We start from the raw sequence: 27,297 nt of genomic DNA, 5'->3' as shown, positions 1-27,297 counted from the left end.
CGGTCCCGTTCTTGCATGATATTTTTCCGGCCGCAGCGATGTCGTAGATTTAATTTTTTACCGGATTCCCGATATTCACGGTACACTCGTGAAATGGTCGTACGTGAAAATCCAAATTTCATCGCTACCTCGGAGATGCTATGTCTCATCTCTCGTGCGCCGACTATAACACCACGTTCAAACGCACTTAAATCTCGATAACCTGCCATTGAAGCAGCAGTAACCGATCTAACAACTATGCCACACACTTGTTGTGTTATATAGGCGTTGCCGACCGCAGCGCTGTACTCTGATTGGTTCCATATCTTCTTATTTGCATACGCATGCCTGTACCAGTTTATTTGGATCTTCAGTTTATAACAGGGCTGAAAACTACTGTATCTAGATTGTTTTTGAAGATTCTGAATGAATTATCATTCAAGAAAATGCTTAAAATGCATGAATTCAAAAATGTGTAACTATATATTTAATATCGCTTACTTTTTCTGTCAAGAAACTGCGCGGAATCACGAGAAACTTTTCCGTTTTTTCTTCTAATACAACATGTTCTATTAACAGAAGGTTATACTGTACATGCACAACCGAATGTGGTCCACATAAACCATAAAATACTGTGGAACTGCCTATCTGAACATTTGTGGGGTTTTTTCAGGGGAAAACAATGCGTTTACTTCAAGGGGCTCGAAACAAAGCTATTCTTATTCTGCAGAACCACAAACCCCGTCTATAGCCGATTTCTTCACCACCGTAATTTCTTTATATTCCAATTAGGATCATCCATGGAACTGCTTCTGTCGGCGTCCCTGTTTCACTGATGGTTTCACCAATAAGCGCAAATAAAGAAACAGAAGAGAAAAAATAAGAAAAAAGCTTTTACCAAAGCCCTGACCGGCGCCGGCGGCGTCAAAAAGAATGTAGTTTTCTTTTTCGGAGGCAGCAGGAGTCTCCATATGGATGGATGTCATATATGGATGATGACATATTCCCCACGTAGGCGACACGCTATACACTCCCTGTACTTCTAATTAGGAAATTTGTGTGGTGCTTATATTCAGAAAATCTGCATTGAAGCAGCCGAAACTGAACCCTATTGAAATGCTCTTTGTAAGCTGCAGAAGGTGCGGCTGAAGGTCCCTTAATCACGAAAAAAATCTCAAATACATGGAATAAAAACATTTTCAAATGTTTGGAAGAATTTCGGAAACTGAGTTGATTTTTCTTTTCTCTTCGTCTTCTTTCTCCCAAAAATTTACGCCGTGGGGGGCCATGGCCATAGCGAGCCTTCTCTGGGACCCGGTGCAGAGTTTTTCATGGGTGGGGGGGGGGGGGCTCCCTTGAGAGGGTTATACTCAAAAAAGGAGGGGGTTAGTCCCCCCCCCTTCTCTTCTCATTTTGCAGAATAAGAAACTGTCAAAGATTTAAAGAAACGTGCAAAATAAGTGTAATTTTTTCTTGTTGGGGCCACCCATTTCGCTCAGATTCTTGGAGCATTATCCCGACTGCCGCAACCCAATTACGAGCCTAAGACAATTAACATCATTTTTAGTTTTTCATGCTATTTATACAATACCTGTGAAAGGTATGGCTTCAGGGGCCCGCCACAGATCCCAGGCTAGAATCCCTTCTCCAGTATGTGGGAGTCCATGTCCCTGTTTATAGCCCGCTGAGTGCCCTTCCCCCCTCCGGTAAGCACGCCACTAGATGCCACGGACGGGCTGTAGCTAGGAGTGAAGATCATTTTATTGTCGGGGGGAAAGCATCAAAATGACTCCTCGAGATCGACTGAGATGCCGCAAGATATTTAAAATTTCTAAGAGTGCTGCGAACGTAAACAGGCAGGCCCGTCATTTAGGCTTTAAAAATGGTATATACAGTATATATAAATATATATGTATATATTCTGAGTACATGTGCTTTGCGTCCCCCCCCCGGAAAAAGTTAAAACGATGGCCCTGTAAACAGGGTATGTAAACCCCCCCCCCCTCTTTGCGGTCATCGGCGGGACAAGAAGAAATTCATCCGTAAAAAAGACGTGACCGTCAGAGGAGGAACATTATTAAAACCTTGAGAATAATTCTTCATTTTGAAATAAACACAATTTTGAATAACATGTAAGAAGTACTACATACTTTTTAGAAATTCTCAATTTAATTTACAATGGAACATAAAAAAAAATTACAGTAATTTCCGATAAATAAGTCGCATCCTGAAAAATGGGCGGGAAAAAAAATTTTTGTGGAAAAATCGCCACTCTTTTTACATGTCACAGCTTCGTATAAAGGCCGAAACACACTTACTGACGTGACGTGATTATTTCGAGTCTAGGTGCGGAAAACATGCGACTTTTTTTTGGGGGGGGTTGAACCAGCTCTAGAAAATTAATGGGGGAAGGGGGTTTCGATCCCATTGGCCTAATGCAAGTTCCAAGAACTTCCCTGTGAAAAATCGTGGTCCTCGCGAAAGATCTCAGCCCAAAAGCCCGGTTCAACGGAGACGATCATTTTTGTCGTGGGGGGAAGAATATGTAATTTTTTCACCCTCTCCAATGAAAAAATCGATCGAAACGGTATTTTTCGTCCTCCCCTCCCCAGAATTAGCAGCCCCCTCAAGATTGCCGCCTGTGAAAACTGCCTTCTTCCCTAGTTCCGGCCCTGGCTACCTAAGTGTTGGGGTACTGGAAACAGGGCTGCAACTTAGGGGGGTCAAATGTCGAGGGTGCCGAACCGAGGGGGGGGTCACAAATTTCACCCTTTAACCTCCCTTCAACATTACTTTAAATATTCAAAATTTCTATATACATATACACTATCTACCAATAAGTATTTGGACGCCTGTGATAGAAAAGAAAAACTAACTTTATTCAAAATCAATAGTTGGTAAAGCCTCCACGAGAGGCAATTACAGCGTGAACCCTCCGGGCATACTTTCCACAAGTCCTTGTGTGACGGCCTAGTGGTATTTTCTTCCACTCGGCTTGGAGAAGACATGTCAGTTCCTTCACCGATTTTGGACGGGTAGGGCACCCCTTAATTCGGCGATCCAACTCGTCCCAGAGGTTCTCGATAGGGTTCGGGTCTGGGCTCTGAGCAGGCCAGTCCATTCGATGAACCCCATTGGCACCATACCAAGCCTTGGTTAACCTCGCAGTATGACAGCTGGCATTGTCGTCCTGGAAGTAACAGGGGTCCACCCCGTAAAACTGCCACAACGTAGGAAGCACATTGTCATCCAAAATAGTGCAGTAGGCATCGGCGTTTAGCTTACCATGAATGGGGACCAAGGGTCCCAGTCCATACCAGGAGAAACACCCCCAGACCATAATTCCACCTCCGCCGAACTTGACTGTTGGCACAATGCATTCTGACAGGGGACGTTCTCCAGGCAGACGCCAAACCCAGACCCTGCCATCCAAACGGTAGAGGGTGAACCTTGATTCGTCGCTCCAAAGAACCCGTTTCCACTGATCTACGGTCCAATTTCGATGTGCTTTGCACCACATTAACCGAGCAACGCGGTTGGACTTTGTGATCAAAGGCTTATGGGCAGCAGCACGACCATGAAAACCAATCAGATGTGCTTCCTTACGGATGGTATTCATTGAAACAATACTCCCGGATGCCTGTTGAAACTCCTCGCGGATGAGGGACATCGGTTGGGTGCGGTTCTTCCGAATTTCTCTGGACAGCACCCGTCGGTCTCTATCTCCCAGTTTCGTTGGTCTGCCGACTCGGGGCAAATTCCGACAATCACATAGGCCACTGTCGATTTTGGGTACTTCAGCTCGCTAGATATGTCCCTTAAGGATCGGTCATTTTTGTGATACCCGATAATTATACCTTTCTCGAAATCAGAGAGCTCCGAACTGCGCGGCATCTTGCATGCGACTAATGCCGATGTTGTTTCCTACACGATATATACCGGCAGAGAGCGTGACGTATCTCCGGACCGCAGATATCGTCATTTGCATAGGTGTCCAAATACTTATTGGTAGATAGTGTATGAGCGATGCTAACGTAAATAGTTTGGGAATCCCTGATTTGTAAGGAGAAAATTTCATATTCCTGGTATTAGAATGCAATGGTACCCGGCTCAGGGGCTTTGAAATTTTCAATTCATTTCTCATTTTCTTTTTTTATGTAAATTTTATTTTACTATTATTTACTTGATTCCTCATCAAAGGCAACGGAACCTAGGAGCGGAGGATATTTGAGCCCCCCCCCAACCCTAATAAATTTGTAAGGGGGCTGAACCGCTGTGGTGGTCGAGTGGTTATAGTGACGGACTCGCGATGCGAGGATCCGGGTTCGAACCCCACAGTGGTGGTCGGCTGAAGTTGGTTTTCTGTGTTTCCCAACTTCAAGGCGCAAATGCGAGCCGATCTCCCCGTTAAAAAGTCTCGCCACAGAGAGCAACAGTCCTACAACGATAAATCATTCAATCATAACACTTCACTCATAGTTAGAAAAACTGGTGGCAGATGGCAGCACTACACATAACAAGCATTACAGAGAAACAAAAAAAACTTCACGTCAGGTTGCACTACACGTACACGCACATTCCCGCATGTACCGATTCGTTGGGGGTTCCGGGGGGTGGGCGGGGTGCATGTGTGGTGTAGCAGTAGTAGGTAGGGCCTCCAAAAAATGGCTCGGGGATCCATGATGTTCTTCAGTCAGCCACCTCGTTGGGCAGTTTGCCTGTTGTGGCGTTGTATTTGTTTGTATTGTATTGAACCAACACCTACTAGAGAATTTTCAGTGGGTGTTGGCTGAGCCTCCCCCCAATCTTTAGAAAAACAATGCAGTGCGTCCTCTGTTTCCTGCGTATGCGCTTCAGCACCGTATATACGGGACGGCCAGCAACTTTCAGCGCTCTCGCCCAATACCGTCTAGAGCAGACGGTATTGTCTCGCCCCACCCAATGTTAATTTCTTCATGTCGGTGCCTCTGTTGTGAAGGCTCGAAAAATGTTACATGCCTTCGATCTTGTTAATAAGCTTAATCGTTGTTCACTTTACCTCCTCCCACTTTTTTCTTTCTTTCTGTTGTCTCATGTCCCTATCCCAAGGGTCACACTCAGCAAAAGAAGAGATGCCCTCGAGTTTACCGACAGTACAAGCAAGAGAAAAGATCCCCCCCCCCCAAGTTATCTCTAGGGGTACCTTCAGGCAGCACTCTGTTAGAACGCAATTTAGGATGGATGGATGCCGGGGTGATTGCAAGACTATTATTGTCACAGAACAAGTGCATTGAGATTTTAAAGAAAAAACAAAATTTCGAGCAGATGATTTCTACTATTTAGAAAAATTTTTTGTCAAAAAGTTTTTCTGAGCCAAGTGTGCGAAACATATCCACTCAAATTTTGGGGGGGGGGGGGGGTCTGGCCCATGGGTCGGATACAAGTTTATGCCTATGGTACAACGGTAAATCACTCTACAATGATTTTCTTTTCAAATCGTACATGGAATCACCTATAGTCTATAATGTTAAACTCCTCTTGATATAACGCAGGGCCAGTCTTAGACCAAGTGGCATCCTATACAAAACCAGCAGTTGGCGTCCCCCTGCCCTTCAGGCGCTGATCCAGTGTGATGTATTGGAAGGAGGAACTTATTGTTTAATGCCAGTCACTACTGTTCCCTAAAATATGGGACTAATTTATTTTCCCAAATTATCAAACTCTTGGGGGGTCTCTCCATCACCTCCCTCTGGATGTTCACTTAACCTCCTCCATCTTCCAAGTTCACTACATTAAAGAAGTAATTACTCAAAATTAGAGAAGTTGGCTAAATTAGTGAAGTTATCTATCTACTGGATATCCTGTCTCTGAGGGGGCACGGTAGCCCAGGTCGGTAAGATACTTGCCTAAAGTACCAAAGGATGTTTAGAGGTGTCGCGAGTTCGATACCCGGTTCGTCCTTGTCAGAAAACGTTCCTGACACAGGGGTACAACAAAAAAAAAAAGGCGACTTGACCACAGAAAAAATTGCTATCGCAGGGAATCCCCCCATCGAGGTGTTTAGTGCACCAACCTCTCGATGAGTATAAAAACAAGCCTGCCGTTCGGAATCGGTAATAAATTGTAGGTTCCGGTCTAATTAGCCCTCGTGTGCAGAAAATGACCGTGGTGCGACAAAAATGATCAATGATCCTGTCCCTGATTGTTAAAGGGTTAACGATCTCAGCACAGAAAAAATGTTACACGAGTTGAAAAGCCTTTTTCCACGAGCATTTTATTTGTTCATTTTCTAGTATCTAAAAAAAAGGAAAAACTCACATTCAATGAAGCTTTGATGGCATTTATCTCATTTTCGACGTCTTTCTCGGCAATATCACGTTGCCGCTTTTGAACTTCCAAGCGTTTTGGCAAAGTCACTCTGTCTGTTTTAAAAGCCATAGCAAGTGTCAAGAATTTACTCTGAAAACGTTAAAATATTTCAAACTAAATATTGCGATTATATATTTTTCATGTTTTGTAGATAACCAACCAAATATTTACTTCATTTATTTTTTTTCTACGTGCATCATAACTCCTATTCAAAATTGCACAATCATATACTGTATAAAATCCGTAAAAATTTCATAAGTCAATTTTTCTTCAATATTAGATTAAGCTGATTAAGCTGAGAGACCTGGCTTGTTTCAAGCATGTTACTTTGGATTCCACTGCATGCAGTTTCAGTACTCTATTAATAACTTGGAATAAAAGTAAGTATTTTTAGAAATGTGCGTTTGTAACTGAAATTTTCGATAAAATGTTTCGTTATTCATGTGAAAAGAAATCATAAAATTAAAAAGTTGAAGTCTAAATGTTGTATTATAGTGCAGTAGTGATAAAACAATAAATGAACTACATTACCTCCAACTCCTGTTCGTCTAATAGAGTGTTCCTACAATAAAAACAAACATTATAATTAAAAACAAATTAATTTTTACATAGCGTACAACTATTTATTGGCATAAAGTAAAGAATTCAATCAATGCTGTAAAGTAAAAATGTTTAAAAAAAAAAAAGCGAAACTTGCAAATGAAATTTGCAACATGGGTAAATGACACAAGATATTGAGGAATATTAAAACCCAACATGAGTATTAACGTCATATAACTTTGATTCCCTCACAATGGTTTAGTCTCTTCAACGAGTTGTGAAATGATTTGTGAAAAAGTCAAAACATGATTTAGACGTCACTGATCAAACCAATTAGGAGAGTTAATAAGTCCTATATTATCATTTTCAATCAGTCCAATCTTTCATAACTTCTAAAGCAGTGTTTTTCAACCTCTGGTCCGTGACGATGGCACAGGAAGACTACTACTAAACTACACATGCACCTCGTTCATATTCGTCCTTGAAATTTCTAACATATGAATACATGCTATAATGTGCGTGTATGTGTTGTGAACAAAACGTGTAGTTTGTTTCTGTGTAATGCTTGTTATTGCGATGTCATTTACCGTCAATTTTTTCAACTATGAGTGAAGTGTAACGATTGCATATTTGCATCGTTGTAAGCCTGTTGGATATATGTGGCAAGACTTTTTAATAGGGAGATTGGCTCGCATTCGCGCCTTGAAGTTAGGAACCACAGAAAACCAACTTCAGCCGACCAACGCTGTGGCGCACCAGTGGGGTTCGAACCCGGGTCTTCGCGATGCAAATGTGTCACTGTGATCACTCAACCACCACAGCGGCTCCATACGCAGACATGATAGTCAAATTCTGTAATTGAATGAAATAATATTCTATTAATGTAATTGATATTTGTAATTTTGTTACGAGTTCAAATGAAAAATTAAACCCTTCATAATTTAGGATATCTCATAGAGAAACTCATGGTCCTAAATACAGGATATTGCTAATTATAGCCAAAAAGAGTGATTTTCAACAAATCGGCTAATTATTGTTTAAGCTTGGGGAAATGAAGAACCGCTCACACAGTAAACGAAAATTAATATCACCCAAAAGGGAGAAAAACACATTCATCATGACAAAATGACCAATAATTCATTAAAAAATTTTAAAATTGGAATCTTTAAATACGACAAAATACAGAACATTTCCAATTGTCACCAAAAAGAGTCACCATAAGTCGGCAAAATCACCTTTAGTTGCTAAAATTATAGAAAAATTATTAATGGGTTGCAAAATGAAGGACTGTTGGAAATTGCAGAGAATTAAAAGGTAGTTTACGGAAAGAATGTTGAACATGACGAATTATATACTTGTACTAGCTGTTACCCGAGGCCTCGCTCGAGTGGATTCGGTAATCTGAAAATTACCTTGTGATGATTCCCCCATATAATATTTGAATACCTCATGACCCCCTTGAGGTTTGAATTTTCAGAAATCCCATGTAATAATGGGTATATATACATTATCTATATACAAATAAAATTGATTTTCTGTCTGTGTGCATATTCTCTATACAAATCTAAAATTTGATTAATCATCGTAAATTTTGCATATATATTTCGACCAGGGCCTGGATTGAACGATAAGCTACTTTAAAAGTTTCTCAAAGCAGGGCAAATGCCCAAAATGGGTGAGAAACCGTCAGGCAACAATGGTTCCTGAACCTCGACAATCACTTTCGGAATGTTTACTTTGGTTACCGCGGTTCCCTAGCTATGCATTTCATATATGTGTATGCCTTCACAATGGTTTGTCACTTCTTTAATATGCTGCCAGTATTATGTGTAATAGTTTATGCCTTTCTATTGGTTTGTCATTTTTTCAATCCTCAGTAATTGAAGAAAACACGGACAGCGCAGGGTATTATAGCTAGTAAAATATAATACTGACCGAATTTCGTATTTATAATTTCAGCAATTCCGGCTTGGCGTGATTCTCTATACAGGTTATTCTGTTAATGGACCGACAAACTCAGAGGGTTGTCAGTGGACATCGAGAGGAACAAAAATTGCAATGAAACATGGTGTCACAAACCACGTTGAGAGGATGAAAATCGCGTAAAACGCATGCAGGTTTCGAGGTCATGCTGGAACGACACAAAGTACAATAATAACTACAAAAACATTTGATTAATTACAAGAGTTTATTAGAAGTGGTGGCCGCTGACGTCATTATAGTGTCCACAACGACGTAAAAACGATTCCCGGACGAGCTGGAAGATACCAGGTATGCTTTGGATGCCCCTTCTCCCGTAGTAGTCGATCGATCGTGGGAAAGGTAGTATGGTGCGGAAAACATCGGATATTGCTTTTGGTAAATCCGCTGTGCTAAGCGCCCATTGCCATCTGCTCGACCGTAAATCAGACGCTTATCAGCGTATTCCTCGTTCGTGTAGTCAGCCATCACGATACTCATTGAAACAGACAATCGCTATACGTGCTTACTACCGCAATAGCGCTAATTTACGCCGTCCGCAGCGTGTGATCCAACCCCAGCGCATGCGGTTCGCGACGCTGCCTACGTCAGATATGGTGAGTGAACGCACGAACGCATTCAGCGATCAACTGACATCAACCTTTCGTCTCCTCTGGACTCACAGCCTGCATGCGTTTTTCGCGATTTTCAGCCTCTCAACATGGTTTGCGACACCATGTTCCATTTTTTTTTTCTTCTTGATGCCTACTAACAACCCTCTGAGTTTGTCGGTCCATTAACAGAACATACTGTAAAACTGTTAGACCAACCCCCCCCCCCCCCTTTAGGATTCGAATTTCAAAAATCCTTTTTTAGTAAATCTTAGCATCATGAAATGGAACTACTTACCAGATTTCATAATTGTAGCCTCATCGGTTTCGGCTCGGCATGATTTCTCTAAGCAACCTTTGACTCCCTTACAATTATGATTCCCCCCGTTTGTTCATTTTTTATGTGGATATAGTATTTTGCTATAGGGCTTGTGACGACAGATAGAACATCCAAACCCATACTAGAGATACTAAAAACCCAGGGTTGGCTCATCTGTCATATTTGTGTGGAGTGTGGCATCAATATTATCACAGCCAATTGCTGTTCCCTATGCCCTTTTTCAAATCATATGTCACTAAAGCCGGTATTACAAAATAAGTTTTATAAAAGAAGTTTGATAAAACTGTTAATAGGTTAAATGAACATGACGTTGAGTAACTTCAATCCCCCACCTTCCACAGGTGGCTTTCAAGTTCTGTTCATTTCGAGTTGTGAAATGATGATTTAGACGTCACTGATCAAACCAATTCAGAGAAAAAAATTGGGAATAATTTTTTTTATAAATTTTCATTTTAAGAGATTCTTTTTAAAAATTTTATAAAATACAATATTTGCAAAATCCGACCAACGTAACCGATAAGCTTATTGGTTGCAGTTTGAAAGTTGAAAGCTTTTATAAAATTTTTATATCGTCATATAAGCCTTAGGCCGGGGTTACACTATAGAAATTCCATAAAAGTTGATTTATAAAACTTGAAAAATGCAACCAATAAGATTATCGGTTGCATTTCAAGTTTTATAAATGAGCTGATTTCGTTTCATCATCTTCCTCAAATGTTCATATTCTCTGGAATAAATTCAAAGCTGTCATCGAAAAATGCAAAGCCTCTGTTCCCATCAAAAATACCTCTTCAAAATACATCTTTAACCTCTGGATCAATCGTGATATTATCCATTTAAAAAGAAGTATTCGCCGAAATGTCTCCAAACTTGAATTCAATTAACTCTTTCTCGCAGAAATAAGATCTCAGCCTCAACACGCGACATTAAAGATCTCATATCCTTCGCTAAAAACCGTCGTAACCACCTCTATTTGTTGCAAGCTTTTTGAGCACATAGTTGCCAAGGAAATCCGATCACACCTTGATTCAATAAATTTCTTTTCGCAAATCAACACGGTTTTCCATCATCTTTATCAGTAACTACCCAATTAGCTCTTTTCATACAGGATTTATCAAGCAGTATCGACAAAAACGTCCAAACTGATATAATTTTCGTGGATTTCGCTAAAGCTTTTGACAGTGTGCCCCAAAATAAACTTTTACTCACACTTCAAAACCTTGGCCTATGTGTTCAACTGCTTAAATGGGTGGAAGCCTTCCTTACCAACCGCAGTCAGTTTGTCTCCTTCAAGGGCCAGAACTTCCCATTTCTCCAAGTTAAGTCTGGCACGCCTCAGGGATCGGTCCTCTCGCCATTATTGTTTTTAATTTATATTAACGATCTCCCTAATTCCATCAATTGCCATATCAGACTCTTTGCAGATGATTGCGTCATCAACCAAACAGTGCACAACGAATCCGACCAAGAATCTCTCCAAAACAACCTCAACATTGTATCGGAATGGTGCTCGTCCTGGCAATTATCCCTTAATTCAAAAACAGTTTTTATGAAAATTACTCGCAAAAAGACATCCCCTCGATTCTTCTGACACTATCAATAATTTCCTCAATGACCGAAGTTTCTGATTATAAATATCTGGGTGTAATTATTTCTGCCGACCTCCGTTGGAATCTTCATGTTGATTACATCTTTCATATACAGGGTGATTATAAAAAAAAACTATCGACATATGGGCCCCTAACTATCATACCATTCACAGAAACTGAATGAAATTTTGGCATAAGGTATTGTGAGGTATGCGCTCAAGAATGATATGGAAAACAGCAGTGTCACTCTAACAGTTACGGTTACAGTGAGAAAATTTCGAAAATATCAAATGGCAACACCAAGTTTTTTGTATTGGAATGTGATCTCCATTGTGAAAAACCCTAAATAGCGTTCGAACGGCAACTGTAGCATGAAAATCACCGGCGGTAGATAGGCTAAAAGTGAGGACAACCAATAAGGACAGAGAAGCAGCATAAAATAAAGCATTTTATTGTGTTTCACAAATTTTCCACATGACCTAGTGGAGGACTAATCAGGCTGGGATCTCAGCCGAAGAAACGGTGTGACGAATGAAACGAACATTAATGCTCTGGTGCACGGCAAAGTCCTTTTTCCTTGCCTAGCTCCGGGGATTTTGGTGCTACAGGTGCCATTCCAACGCTATTTAGTGTTTTTCAGTATGGAGATCGCATTCCAATACAAAAAACTTGGTGTTGCTTTTATGTTTCATTCTCGCTGAAACATTCGTCCGAGTGGAAGACGATAGAAGACGAAGTGAACTCTTTGACTTATTGCATTTAATACACATACACATGATAAAGGATGAAGCACGAATAGAAATAGATGTTAGCGCGTTAGCTACATGATTGCGAATGCTCGAGAGAGCGTGAGACACAGAAGCAGAACAGACAGCAATCTTAAATCACTTGGACATTAAACAAAGCACAGAATAAGGTCTATTAGATGCTGCCATCTATATTAACGAAATAGATCACAGCACCCCTCCCTTCTTAGTTAGGAAAGTCGTCGATTCCCAGTCGTTTTGGGCGAATGATTGTTCGTTTCGGTCTCGGAGTCTTTGTTGCCACAGTTCCGTTATCGTTTGGTATCTGCTCGTTTGCAAACGTTGAACTTGAAGGTTCTGCACTAGTCTCTGTTGACACATCTGCAGGAATTGGACTCGATCCGGAAATCTCTGAACTTGTAGGATCTGTAGGATAACGGCTCATCATTTGGTCAGCGTGACGTCGGACAACATCTCCGGTATTGGTGATGGCTTTGTATGACACTGGTCCGGTTAGTTTCACAACAGTAGCCGGAATCCAGGATGCACCCTGGCTATAACTTCTGATGTAGACAGCATCTTTGGCATCGAATCGTCTCACTTTTCGTTGCTTTTGCTCTGTAGCTGCATCTTGCTCTTGTTTCCACCTTCTATCACCCACCAAGTCTGGATGAAGACGGTCCAAGACAGTTGTCAGCCTCCTTCCCATCAGCAGCTCAGCTGGACTGACCCCTGTTACTGAAGATGGCGTGATGTGTTGATGAAGTAGGAAATTGGAAAGACGCTTTCTCCAGGAACCTGAAACGATGCGTTTTAGAGAGTCCTTCACCGACTGGACAGTTCTCTGCTTGACCATTTGCACATGGTCTGTAAGGAGCAATCAGTGCTTGACGAATACCATTACTTTCTAGGAAACGGCGAAAATCGTTAGATGTGAACTGAGGTCCATTATCGGAAACTACAACATCCGGCAAACCATGAGTAGCGAAAATCTCGCGCAGCACATCGATGGTTTCGGTGGCAGTAGTTGATGTCATTCGTCGTACTTCAGTCCCCTTGGAGTAAGAGTCAATCAAAATCAAGAAGTTTTGTCCTTGAAATGGTCCAGCGAAATCTATGTGAACTCGAGACCAAGGCTTTGTCGTTATTTCCCACGGATGGATTGGAACTCTGGGAGGTGCATGCCTTGTACGTTGACAGTTCGTACATCTTCTTACGTAGTTTTCAATATAAGCATCCATGCCTGGCCACCATACGAACGATCTTGCAAGAGCTTTCATGCGTTCAACGCCTGGATGCGCGACATGCAATTCACTTAAAACTCGAGATCGACCTGGCACTGGAATAATTACTCTATTTCCCCATAATAAGCAATTTTTATGCACTGATAGTTCATTCCTTTTTATGAAATAAGTTCGAAACTGTGAATTTTTCATCTCAACAGGCCAACCTTTTAGTACCCAGTTCAACACTCTAGAAAGTATTGGATCTCTAATAGTCATTTTTGAGATATCCACAGCATGAAGTGGTGGATTTTCTAATTCTTCTATGAATAGCACTTCTAATGGAGAAGTGACCATGGATTCGGGAGTTTTGCATTCGGTAATCTGCTTAGGGCATCCGCATTACCAATTTTCTTTCCCGGCTTATGAATTAACAAAAAATCATATGCATTTAGAAGCAAACTCCACCTTAGCATTCGCGGAGATAAAATCTCTTTCGTGGGCTTATTTTTATTGAAAATTCCCAAGAGAGGTTGGTGGTCAGTAACTATAGTGAATGAGTGACCATACAGAAAATGATGAAACTTTTTTACTCCAAATACTATACCCAAAGCTTCCTTATCGATTTGAGCATAGTTTCGTTCTGTAGTAGTTAAAGTTCTCGAGGCATAAGCTATTGGTGCTTCTGAACCATCAGGAAGTACGTGACTCAAAACCGCACCAACTCCAAAAGGTGAAGCATCGCATGCCAACACAATGGGAAGCTTTTCATCGAAAGGAACTAACACACAATCCGAACTTAACAATTCCTTCAGAGAATTGAAGGCATCATCGTGGATCTTTGACCATTTGAATGGTGCATTTTGATCCAGTAATCTATGCAACACTTCCGCAACTGTAGCCTTATCCTTAAGAAAACTGTTATAGAAATTTATCAGTCCTAAAAATGCCTGCAATTGTTGTTTGTTTATTGGAATGGGAGTCGAACGTATTGCTTCAATTTTCGAATTGGAAGGGTGAATACCCGCAGCATCGATACGGTACCCTAAAAATTCAACTTCAGTGACTCCAAAAAGACATTTTTCTCTTTTAGCACGTAATCCGACATTTTTAAGTTTGTCTAGCACGCATTCTAATCTTGATGCTAATTGATCTAGAGAATTAGCCCTGATCAAAACGTCATCAAAATATGGAACTACTCCTTCCAAATTTGAAAACAAATTTTCGATCATATTTTGGAAAACTCCAGGAGCAACATTAACACCATATTGCAATCTGTTAACCTTGAAAGCACCCTTGTGAGTTACAATTGTCTGGGCCTCGGCTGAAGTTTCGTCTACACGAAGCTGTAAATAAGCCTGAGCTAAATCTATTTTAGCGTAATATCCTCCACCCTTCAGGTTTGACAGTAACTGATTAACAGCTGGAATTGGATAGGGGTGAGCATTCATAGCCTTATTCAAAGTTACCTTATAGTCCCCACATAATCTAACGTCACCTGAAGGTTTAATAACGGGAACAACAGGAGTTGACCACTTTGGGTTCGAAATAGGTTCAATAACTCCTTCATCCTGAAGTTTTTTCAAAGCAATCTCGATTTTTGGTTTCATTGCAAGTGGAACATTCCTAGCCTTGAGTCGAATGGGAGGAAATTGAAGATCAAGAGGTAAAGACACGACAGGTCCCGCAAATGTACCCAATCCAGCATCAAAAACCTCGCTATATTTTTGAATTACAAAATCCACAGGATTAGATTCAATCTTTTTGACTCCATTCAATGAAATACCCAGAGGCTCAAACCATGAGAAACCCAAAATATTTGTGCATTTACATTTTGAAATTAGCAATTGTAATCTGACTTTCTTGTTCCGAAATTGTACTTCTACTATGCATGAACCTAGAAGTGAAATTAAATTTCCTTGATCATTGATCATTTTTGTCGCACCACGGTCATTTTCTGCACACGAGGGCTAATTAGACCGGGACCTACAATTTATTGCCGATTCCGAACGGCAGGCTTGTTTTTTTTTATACTCATCGAGAGGGTGGTGCGCTAACCCCTCGATGGGGGACTCCCTGCGGTAGCAGTTTTTTTGCTGCGGTCAAGTCGCTGTTTTTTTTTGTTGTACCCCTGTCAGGAAAGTTTTCTGACAAGGACGAACCGGGTATCGAACTCGCGACACCTCCTAGCATCCTTTGGTACTTTAGGCGAACATCTTATCGACCGGGCTACCGCGCCCTAAATTTCCTTGAAAATCCCGCAACTTCACAAAAGTGTTTCTAATCTTAGGTTTGCAGCAACCAAACAAAGTTTCAAAAGTTTCTTTAGAAATTATAGAATAATAAGATCCAGAATCAATCTCCATTTTTAATGCATGGTTGTTCAATAAAACCTCGATACCTTGTTTGAAACCAGAAAAGTTAACTACAGAATTCGAATATTCATTTTCGGTTTTAATTTCATGTGTATTATGTGTGTATGCTTTATTTTTCTGAATACTCTTGGCCCGGCATACAGTTTGTACATGCCCTTTCTTGCCACAGTGCCTGCAAGTCGCTGATTTGAAACGACAATTAGAACGGTCATGTCGTCCACCACAACCAAAACATACATAACTGTTATTAGAAAAATCATCCTTTGAAACATTTTTTTGTTTCGAATTAAATTTCTTTTTACACTTCACTTGATCAACGAAATCAGAAGTTCCTGAATTAGAAACTTGAGAATTTTGAGAATGAATTTGTTTTGATTGAGAAAACGCAGTTTCAGCTGCAAGGCACTTGGCAACAGCATCGTCAAAATTCAATTTTGGCTCTGCCAGTAACTTCCGTTGAGTTCCTTCATCTCGTAATCCCCATACCAACTGATCGCGCAATCGTTCAGCAAGAGTAGCACCAAAATTACAATTTTCAGCCAATTTCCTTAATTCGGTAACGTACGAATTTACTGACTCATTGTTTAACTGTACTCTCTTATGAAATTGAAATCTGCAATAAATTTCGGAGGGTTTTGGGCAGAAATGATTCTTCAGTAGTTCGAGTATGTTATCGAAACTCACATCAGAAATCTGCTGAGGCGACACAAGGGAACGCAAAATCCCTAGCGTTTTTATTCCGCACACAGCCAAAAGAACAGCCCTTTTCTTTTCAGGAACCGTTATCGCATTTGCTTCCAAGAAAAAAGTCAGCTGTTGTATATATAAATCCCAGGACCCCGAATTTGAGGTATCGAACTCAGGCATAGACCCAATAGTTGCCATGTTAGAATTTTATAAACATCAATATAAATAGATACCAGTGCCACGCGAAACTCGAGCGTGATAAGGAAAAGCAATGTCGAAATAAACATACCAGCTCTCATCAGGCATCAGTTTGGTAAACATCCCATAGTTCGTCGCCAGTTTTATGTTTCATTCTCGCTGAAACATTCGTCCGAGTGGAAGACGATAGAAGACGAAGTGAACTCTTTGACTTATTATACACATACACATGATAAAGGATGAAGCACGAATAGAAATAGATGTTAACGCGTTAGCTACATGATTGCGAATGCTCGAGAGAGCGTGAGACACAGAAGCAGAACAGACAGCAATCTTAAATCACTTGGACATTATAAACAAAGCACAGAATAAGGTCTATTAGATGCTGCCATCTATATTAACGAAATAGATTGCAGTTGCCATTTGATATTTTCGAAATTTTCTCACTGTAACCGTAACTGTTAGATTGACACTGTTGTTTTCCATATCATTCTTGAGCGCATACCTCAAAATACCTTATGCCAAAATTTCATTCAGTTTCTGTGAATGGTATGATAGTTAGGGGCCCATATGTCGGGATAGTTTTTTTATAATCACCCCGTAAATGTTACGGTAAAAGCCCGGAATACGCTTGAAAACGTATACATTTCGGGCTTTTACCAAGCCCTTTGGTAAAGGCTGACATTTAGTAACTTTCATGAAAATTAGTAAAAATGCGAATTTTCTGATTTTCATAAATTTGAAAGCTTATCATTTATTAATCACAACGATCCCGATGCTAATTAAGATCACAATTAATTAACTAATTAGTCATTCAAATTCATGAAAATTACTAAAAAAATTGCGAGTTTACTAATTTTCATAAATTTGAAAGCTTGTAATTTATCAATCACAACGATCCTGATGCTAATTAAGATCACAATTAATTAACTGATTGGTGATTCAATTTTGTAAAAATGACTAAAAATGCCAATTTTATAATTTTCATAAATTTGGAAGATTGTCATTTATTAATCCCAACGATCTTGACGCTAATTAAGATCATAATTAGTTAACTAATTAGTCTTTCAAATTCGAGAAAATTATTAAAATTGTCAATTTTCTGATTTTATAAATTTGAAAGCTTGTCATTTATTAATCACAACGATCCCGGTGCTAATTAAAATCTTAATTTATTAACTAATTAGTCGTTCAAATTCGTGAAAATGACTAAAATTGCGAATTTTCTGATTGATAAATGACAAGCTTTCAAATTTATAACAATCACAACGATCCTGATGCTAATTAAGATCTTGATTAATTAACTAATTAGTCATTCAAATTAGTGAAAATTACTAAATAATTGAGAACTTACACATTTTCATAAATTTGAAAGCTTGTCATTTATTAATCATAATAAACTAATTCTTCATTCAAGTTCATGAATTTTTCTAATTTCCCGCACGCCATCGAGTGCACATGTTCCGTATATTTTAATTATAATTGGCAGTAAACTTTGTAATTACAGCTCATTTCGGGCTTTTTTCACCTCGGCAACAACCAAAACCAATCGGAAAACTTTAGAAAATATGTTATTGTACAGTTTTGATATCAATCGTAATAACTGTAATTTACAAATTCTGAAAATGATTGATTATGATTCTCTTGGCCAATTCATTATAGTAATTTGGCCAACTAATGTTTTTCGAAATAGCCAAAAATCTTATATTCTTATTAATTATGTTTAAATGAATTTCCAATCAAAAAGTTGGTTCAAAGAATTATTCTCTAAATCATAGTCATTCCTTAAACAGCGTGGGTTCCAAGCGCAGTGGGTAGGAGTTGTTCCATTTTATTTTACGCAACTTTTGGAACTGATAGAAATATCAAACAAAGTCACCGAATCCTCTTTCCTTGCAGCTCTTGTGCGCTGAACGCGACCGTACATGAACTGCCAGACCTAACATGGAGTGCTGTCAAAACTTTAGTAGCAGAGAGTGACATCAATTTCGGATAAATTTCCATCTGCTGGCAGTGTTAGAAATTGTGAGCTTTGGCCTGACTTAATTCTGGCTGTTCATGTACATCCCCATTCAGCACACATAAGCTCTAAGCAAAGAAGGATTCGTTGGCTTTGTGGCCTAGTACGCTCACCCGGCAGGTGAAAGGACGTGGGTCCCCGCAAGGGAACTTGAATTTCATTTCCTGGATTTATCTTCCAGCTGTCAAAACCCTCATAGTAATAGCGGCGAGAAACATCATCTTCGGCTATATTATCAAAGTCTTTGCAAGTAGGAAAATAAAAGCGTTAGCGAGAGGGGGGAACACCTATACCATTCAAGTGCTTCAGCGCCTCCAAACATCTTAATCGGGCCGTATTAAGGCTCCTACACACGCTCAACTAGATGCTGTTTTTTTAATGTTCTCTTTCCCTCCTAGAATGTGCCAGTCTTAAATGGATGGACTTAATTCCTTTTTGGAATTTTGGGACATTTTTGCAGCGGAACTGAGAGGTATGAGTAGGGCGACCTACTTGAGACCGTCCTGTATTTCCTGGGACATTCCCGTATTTTAACGCAACTTTTGCTATGCTGACTTTTTCGTAAAAATGTTCCGGTTTTTTCAATGAAGCCTTTATTGAAATCAATGATTGAAATTACTGTATTTTCAACTCATAAATTATGATAACGATTATAAATAAGAAAAATTCATCTCCCATATTTGTCATCATTTTATCATAACATTTTAGCATTCAGTAAAAGAGTTTGCAAAGATTTCACAGTTTTTATTTGGCAAACCACTCGAAGATATAACAAATTTTTTTGATTTCATCGATAACTGCTTCCATAATGATAGCTTGTCTACGGATTTGAAATAATACCAAACAAGCACAATACTTCTTTCGTTCTTAACTTCACATTCGTGCGAATCTGATTTTTCCATAATGAACAATATAAAAAATGAAAACTTATCACTGGTGGAATTCCTTCGATGACTTCAGATGTACTTCAGACTCTCGAATACCCTCTCTCCTTCAAGAGTTTTTTTCCAAGCATTTCCATATATTCTGTAACTAAGATTTTTCTTTGGCGAACCACAGCAAAAAGCTTCGAAGGCCACATGTGGCCAGTTGTTGAAAACTCCTTGGCTAAAGCCTCCGAAGAATACATGAAAGAAAAAATGAACGAGTGGATAGGATAAGTGAGCGTAGACATTCCAAAAGTGACTGTTGGGGCCCAGGAACCATTGACGCCCGACGATTTTTTTGCCCATTTCGGGCATTTGCCAAGCTCTAACGAACTTTTAAAGCAGCCTAGGGTTCAATCCCGGTCCTGTTTTGTATATGTGTAAAATTAGGTGACGATCGGCTTCCGGCACAACTCACTAGGTAGTAAATTTCTCATGGCGATAGACCTGAGTTGTGCTCAGTTTTAAACAAAAGTCTAAGTGAGCACGCACAAGTATCTGTCTCAATATTAGAAGGGATCTGTCTTAGTATTAGAAAGGATCTGTCTCAATATTAGAATAGATTCACTTTACTCTCTACCAACCACATCATAGAAGTTTTCACACCACACAAAGAAGATTAAGTCGTTTTCAAGGGAGTATGCATGCGGTACTTTAAAGATTTCAGGAGCAGCTGATACAATTGCGATCAAAATCAGCTACAGCAGCATGCTACAACACTGATGGAATTAATAAAAATTAAATGCAAGACTATCTTAGATTGTAAAAACAACCCACTCACACCCAAAAGGTATCAAATGGTGGACGGAGAATCTCAAACGACAAAAATGGCAAGTACGGCCATCGAGAGAAAACTAAACCGTATGAAGAAGACTGGACAGGATATCCGGGACACTATGGCCTCCTTTCGAAGGGCTCGAGCACTTTTCAAACGAGAAGTAACGCAAACCAAATCCAGCTCCTGCAATAGTCTCTGCACGCAAACTACTACGGCGTATGTATGCCCTATAAGGCAGTATTTCGGCCTAGGTGAACGCAGATGCAGCTTCCAGTGCAGTCCAGCTCCACACCAAAAGATATAGCAGAGCAACATCTAGCAAGCCATTTTCCAGAAGTGTGTACATCAATACCGATCCAAAACTCCAAAACGACCATCTGGACCAGCCCTCTTGCATAGACACTATTTGAGGAACATGCGATCTTACGAATAATACAGATTGATTCAGAAAAGATGGGAAAAGCTTTAAGAGGTTCACAAAGAGTTATAGGCGGAAAAAAAAAAATTATATATATATAATATTTTACTCTCAGTTCTTATGGAACGCACTTGAAAGATTTCAGTCACAATTCAGCAGCCGATGATTTAAATACTTCGACTCATTACGCTGACCTCCAATTTGGGAGAGCTTCACAAAAAACTTGTTATACAAAGATTCTCCTAACTATGTTGAGCGAGACGGCCTCCTTCATCCTCTTCAATTTGGTTTTCGTATGGGTCGATCAACGGATGATGCTCTTCATCATCTTCTAATGGAACAGATTGAGAATAGGAGGAAGGAATATTATCTCCCTCGACATTAAGAGAGAGAGCTTTCAATTGTGTGCGTCATGAGGTAATAGCTGATAACCTCCAAAGGATGTCTATTCCTCTTCAGCTAAGAAAAATTTTGTAGAACATTTTCTCGGTGCGCACCTTAACTCTTAACACAAGTACAGCAGCAGCATCCAAGACGTAGGTTTGAGTTTACCCCCAGGGCTCATGTAGCGGACCCGGTTTTTGGAATACTGCATTCGAATCATTACTTCGACTCCAGTGCGCCCCGGGGTCACAACATAAGGCTTTGCCGATGACTGCCTTTTCTTGGTGTCTGCTAAAGAAACCACTGAAATTACAGCCTCTGCCAACGCTGCGTTGACACAGATCTACGAATGGTTACAACAAAATGATTTGTAAGTGGAACAATCCAAATCATTTTTCTGGCAAAACAAAGGAAAAAGAGTTCCACTATCAAAATTAACCGGGAACGAATTAAATTTGCCGAAAAGGTCTCAAAATTTTAGGAATATGGTTCGCCAACAAGCTAATTTTTTTACCACGCGCACATTACTTAAAAAACGACCAATACGCTGGATCATTTCAGACGATTATTGAGTGCAGAGTGGAGATACCAACGTAATCTGAAGAACACACTCTACAGAACTGTACTGTATCGAAAGATTACCCTTGGGGCTCCCCTATCTGGTTTTCTTCTCCCCTCTGCTCGGTTCCTGGCAAATATCAGAGATGGACGTGATTCAAAGAAAAGCTCTAATTTATATCACGCGAGCATATCGAACCATGGCCACCACGGTTTTACAGATTGCTACTGTCAAACACCCCCCCCCCCCCTCACTGAGCCTAGCTATAAAAACTTTTCAAATTTATTAAACTTCGCAATTTTACTAATTCTTACGAATTTGAATGATGCACATGGGCAGTAATCATTTACTGTACATGTGCAGTTTTTTTGTTACATTGTTCAATGCTCTCACTTGTATCAATAATCATACAAGTTTTAAAATGCAATGTAATATTCATGTACGAAAATAAAAAATGAAATTGAAATGAAAAAAAAAAAAATCAGCATCGGGATCGTTGTAATTAATAAATGACAAGCTTTCAAATTTATGCAAATTAGTAAATTCGCAATTTTACTCATTTTCACGAATTTGAAAGACTAATTAGTTAATTAATTATGATCTTAATTAGCATCAGATCGTTGTGATTAATAAATGAAAAGCTTTCAAATTTAAGAAAATTAAAAAATTCGCATTTTTACTAATTTTTATGAAAGTTACTGAATGTCAGCTTAGCCCGAAATGTATACGTTTTCAAGCGTATTTCGGGCTTTTACCAACTCGACTTGGTAAAACCTATGTCTTTACCACTCTTCGGGCTTTTACCGTAACATATAATAAATGTCTATAATATATATAAATGTCTATATTATATATAAATGTCTATATTATATATAAATGTCTATAATATATATAAATGTCTATAATATATATAAATGTATATAAATGCTTCCAAAAAATATTATTTTCTTCGTCGAAACCTCAAAAACCACACCCGTCACATCAGACATCTCTGCTTTCCAACCTGCATCCTTCCTGTACTCTCAAATGCCTATGAAATCTGGGACACCCCCCCCCCCCCATTACTCTCTCAAACACAGACAAATTTGAATCTATTCAAAATAAATCCGCCCGCTTCATTCTTAACTGTTGGTCATCCTTTGCCTCCGTCACTGAACTCAAGCGCCAACTCAATATGCAACCGCTTTTTACCCGTAGATATATCGCTCGATTACCTTTCCTTTTCAAAATCCTTCGTGGCCTTTTTCATATCGACACTTCCAACTTTTTAACTCCAGCTTCATACTTATCACAAAGAATTAACCATTCACAAAAATTCAAATCAAACTTTGCATCCACAGATTGTTTCAAATTTAGTTTCTTTCCTCGAACAATAGCCGACTGGAACAACGTCCCGTCAAACATTATTAATTGTAAAACAGTATCTGATTTCCTTCGTTCAGGCCTCGGCCAAGCAATATTGAATAAATAAATAAATGTACAGGCTTCTAATTTTATACTCGTATTTGCATAAATACTTGATGTAACAAATTCCTCACCAATCGATACAGGTGTCCCCTTGTAAAAGCAGTCGATTGGCGGTGTACTAAAAGTTCATGGTCCATCCTATCCATCCCATTGAAAATTTTGAACACTTCGATCATATCTCCTCGACACCTGCGTGATCTACGCTAAACGTCATGCTCCATTCATTTGCAGCATGGGCAAATGAATGGAGCATGACGTTTAGCGTAGATAAGTGCATGGTCGCTCATTTTGGTTCGAACAACCCACGGTTCTCTTACGAGTTGAATGGTGTCACTATCCCGGATGCAACTAGAGTCACCGATTTGGGAATTCTCATTGACGAGCGACTTAGGTTTTCTGAACATTGTTCAGCGGTTGTCAAAATATCGAATAGAATGCTTGGTCTCATTTTCAAAAAGGTCTCTTCGCGTTCTCCTAAAGTCATTCTTCCGCTTTTTCGAGGCTTAGTTCGTCCTGGACTGGAGTATGCTGTAAGGTTTTGGAGACCATACCTACAGAGGGACATAGACTTGGTTGAAGGGGTGCAGAGAAGAGCTACGCGTGTCCTTATTGGCACACAGGGCTTGAGTTATGAAGAAAGACTTCATTTTTTGAATATGTTTACATTGGATGAACGCAGGTGTCGAGGAGATATGATCGAAGTGTTCAAAATTTTCAATGGGATGGATAGGATGGACCATGAACTTTTAGTACACCGCCAATCGACTGCTTTTACAAGGGGACACCTGTATCGATTGGTGAGGGACAATGCAAGGTTATGGTGTCGCAGGGAATTTTTCTCCAATAGGGTTGTTAATAAATGGAATAGCTTACCCCCGGAGGTAGTAAATTGTAACACAATTGACACGTTTAAAAAGAAATATGATAAACATGTTGGGGTAAATCGAGAAGCTATCCATTCTTAGAATAAGACAACCATAAGTATTCTTTATGGGCATTGTATAATATTTTATCATGTGTATATATTGTTTGTAATTTGTGTTAATTGCATTTTTAATTGGGTTGCTGTATTTTTGAAACATATGACAACCATATTTTTATGGGCATCTTTTTATCAGCCACCTCGTTGGGCATTTTGCCTGTTGTGGCGTTGTATTTGTATTTGTATTTGTAAATTGAATTCTTTAAACTGTGCTCCGATAGATTCTTTTATTCTCATTCTCCAGTTTGCCCCATTACATGTTCTACGCCATCAACCAAGCGGCCGTGCCATGACACCACCTCTTTTGTTTTATTTGTTGAGATGATGAAAAATAGTCAATAATCTGGATTGCCATCCCACATCCCTTCGATTATGAAAAATCGGTGTATATAACCATCGTTTTCCCATACATTTCACTTTATCCCACAAGCGTATGTTAATGCAATGGTGCGTTCAAAGTGAGACATAGACAAGCGAATAGCACGGCATTGTCTTTTCAGATGGATCTCGAATCAGTTTAAAACACCACGATGGTCGAATTTTCACGGCATGGTTAATTATATCACTGCAGCACTCACAAACATTTTTTCCATTACTGTATCTTTTTATACCTCACAACAGCACCATCGTAACACATAGGTGCCTTCGGTTAATGCCTCTGAGCCTTCGTTAAAAGAATGACTCAACGATAACCTTAAAATGCAATTAGCATTAATGGTATCGGGCTTTGAGGGAACCGAGTGCATTCATACTGTTAAAATGGCATTGTTTCCCACCCCAATCTCCTCAGTAGAAGGTTTCCTGAAACATGTCTCAGAATCTCTCTGCCGCGTTGGTCACAGGAGAGCACCCTTCATCGTCCAGCATCACCCCTCATCAGTTGTCAGCTGGAAATACAGGACGAGCGGAATAACGCCCAGTGATAGGGCAGCCTCCCTGTTGACAAGACCGGGTTCGGGCCCCTGTACTTCTCGACTCTCTCCAGTACCCACCACTACAGATGTCCTCTGACACTTCGTTCAACTTTCGAGAGATTTCCCACAGAAGAAAGATTCGCCTGCATATGCGTGTTTGCATAAAATGGACAGGCCCTCGTAGCATGGTTCAACATGCTAGGGTGTATCTAGTTTTTTCCCCCAACCTCATTGATCAAATCTTCCGCAGTATTCATCATACTCCATGGATACGACCACCCAACCCAGTGTAAGAATTACTTCTTTAACCTACTAGTGTATCTAACGTCCATTGAATCGGAGACAAATCTGAGGATAACCTCAAGGATGCACCTCTATTTATACATATCACATTTGTGGATAACAATGAATCCATTGTTGCATCGTCTTTCGATTGTTGTCGCTCTATTTCAAATGAGTTCATCCAACAGGCATTTGCAACAATGAAAAAGTAAAATGAAAAAAGTATAGAAACGAGTGTCTCACATTGTTGGGGACTCATTTGTGTTCTGGACGCTGAACTGTGAGGATCTCTCAAGAAAAGATGCTATTTTCGGAAAAATAGGTGTATAAAGCTTTAATGTGTGTGCATCCGTACAACAACAACAACCGTTACGACAACCGTAATTTTTTGGGGTGTTTTTTTCTAATACTATACATTTCTATTTTTTTCCCTTTTTGCCAGCCACCTTGTTAGATGATTTGGCTGTTATGGTTTCTAATTTTGTAACGAAATGCAATTTTGTTTCAAGTTGTGGGTCAAAGGGAACCAAACAGGTGGGTAAGGCCGAACACATAGTGAGACGGAGGGGCTACTCTTTTCGAAAAATCAAGTGACGTCACCCGATTCCTCACGCGACCGTCTCCCGTTGGAACATTGAGTAAAATTACTGTTTCTTGATCATTTTTTTGCATAGTTCTAATTCACAAAACTATCATTTTTTCAGAGTAGATGCCACAAATACCGCTGATTATCAAAATGTATTTTTTTTAATTTTTTTGAAAGTTTTTTCCTTTTTGACAGATTTTTTTTTCGACCCATGTATGCAATGTTAAATCAATGGGAAGTATGCACGTTTGTAAAATCAAAAAGGGAAACGGAAAGGGAATTATCAGAATGGGGGAAAATGTTTTCCCCATAAATGATGGCCTTTTGATATTCAACGTTCAGTGGGAATGTATAAATTGGAATAAGTTATGTTTTCATCTTTTTCTCTGAGCCAGCACCCTGAGCCATGGCCCCCACATCCTGGAGTGGGGCCCCTAGGCTGAAATCTTTTGCGGACCCCCCGACCAGATTTTCACGGGCCCTTTTATGATGGTTTTATAGCGTGAAAAACAAAAAATAATGAAAATCGTCCCGGGACTCCAGGGCTGGAGCCTTGCCAGCCCACCCCTTGTGGGGAGCATGCCCTGGGCACGAGACCCACCTCTCCCCCCCTCCCCCAGTTGCGACCCTGATTACAAGGGAACGCCAGAATATGTACTTGCTTGGCTGACCAAGCATCGGTTGCGGCCCTGCCCACATTACTTGTTGAACATAGAACAGGGCCTGATTTCCGCATGTGGAAGTGAAGCATTTGCTCTGGGACAGGACCGCAAATAGATACTTGGTCAGTCGGAGAAAGCAAGTATTTTGGCGTCCCCTTGTAATGTCGAAAGAAAGGTTAGAGGATAAAATTTAGCCCAGGATCCGGAGCACCAGACACACCCGTTTCCCTCCGGGTTACGGCCCTGCCCAAGAGCTCCAACATTTAAACAACATGCGTTCACTGATTAACTAAACGTCTTTGATCCAGGTCACGGATACCCCCCCATATCTGATTTGGGCCCCGACATGGATGTTCAAACTCTTCAGTTTGCGGGCCATATGACAATGAAAACAGGGATAAAATTAATTTCAAAATGTTTAATTGATGCTTGAATAATTTCTGCATAGTTACTATTGCATCACAATCATTAGTGCATTATATACAAATACAACGCCACAACAGGCAAATTGCCCAACGAGGTGGCTGACTTAAGAACATCATGAATCCCCGAGCCCCTACCTACTACTGCTACACCACACATGCACCCCCCCCCCCCGCGGAACCCCCCAACGAACCGGTACATGCGGGAATGTGCGTGTACGTGTAGTGCAACCTGACGTAAAGTTTGTTTCTGTGTAATGCTTGTTATGTGTAGTGCTGTCATCTGCCCCCAGTTTTTCTAA

The 27,297-nt window shown here is 40.0% G+C and overlaps 1 protein-coding gene across 4 annotated transcripts in view; it reads right to left on the bottom strand.

Annotated features, from left to right (window-relative positions):
- LOC149074679 (uncharacterized) overlaps positions 1-27,297 on the bottom strand; it is a 459,047-nt gene that overhangs the window by 91,410 nt on the left and 340,340 nt on the right. For all 4 annotated transcript variants that reach the window (XM_089247147.1, XM_089247149.1, XM_089247150.1 and 1 more), the window contains 2 exons: positions 6,859-6,889; positions 6,277-6,417 (listed from right to left, as the gene is read on the bottom strand). In XM_089247147.1, coding sequence (XP_089103273.1) covers positions 6,277-6,417; positions 6,859-6,889 — 172 coding nt within the window. The remainder of the gene's footprint in view (positions 1-6,276; positions 6,418-6,858; positions 6,890-27,297) is intronic.

This window comes from Pholcus phalangioides, unplaced genomic scaffold (assembly GCF_987345545.1).
Source record: "Pholcus phalangioides strain wild (caught in Gottingen) unplaced genomic scaffold, Ppha-v1.0 ptg000017l_1, whole genome shotgun sequence".
In the NCBI taxonomy this organism is placed as follows: Eukaryota; Metazoa; Arthropoda; class Arachnida; order Araneae; family Pholcidae; genus Pholcus; species Pholcus phalangioides.
Note: the sequence above shows the minus strand (reverse complement) of the source record. Positions and strands in the feature narration are given on the sequence as shown.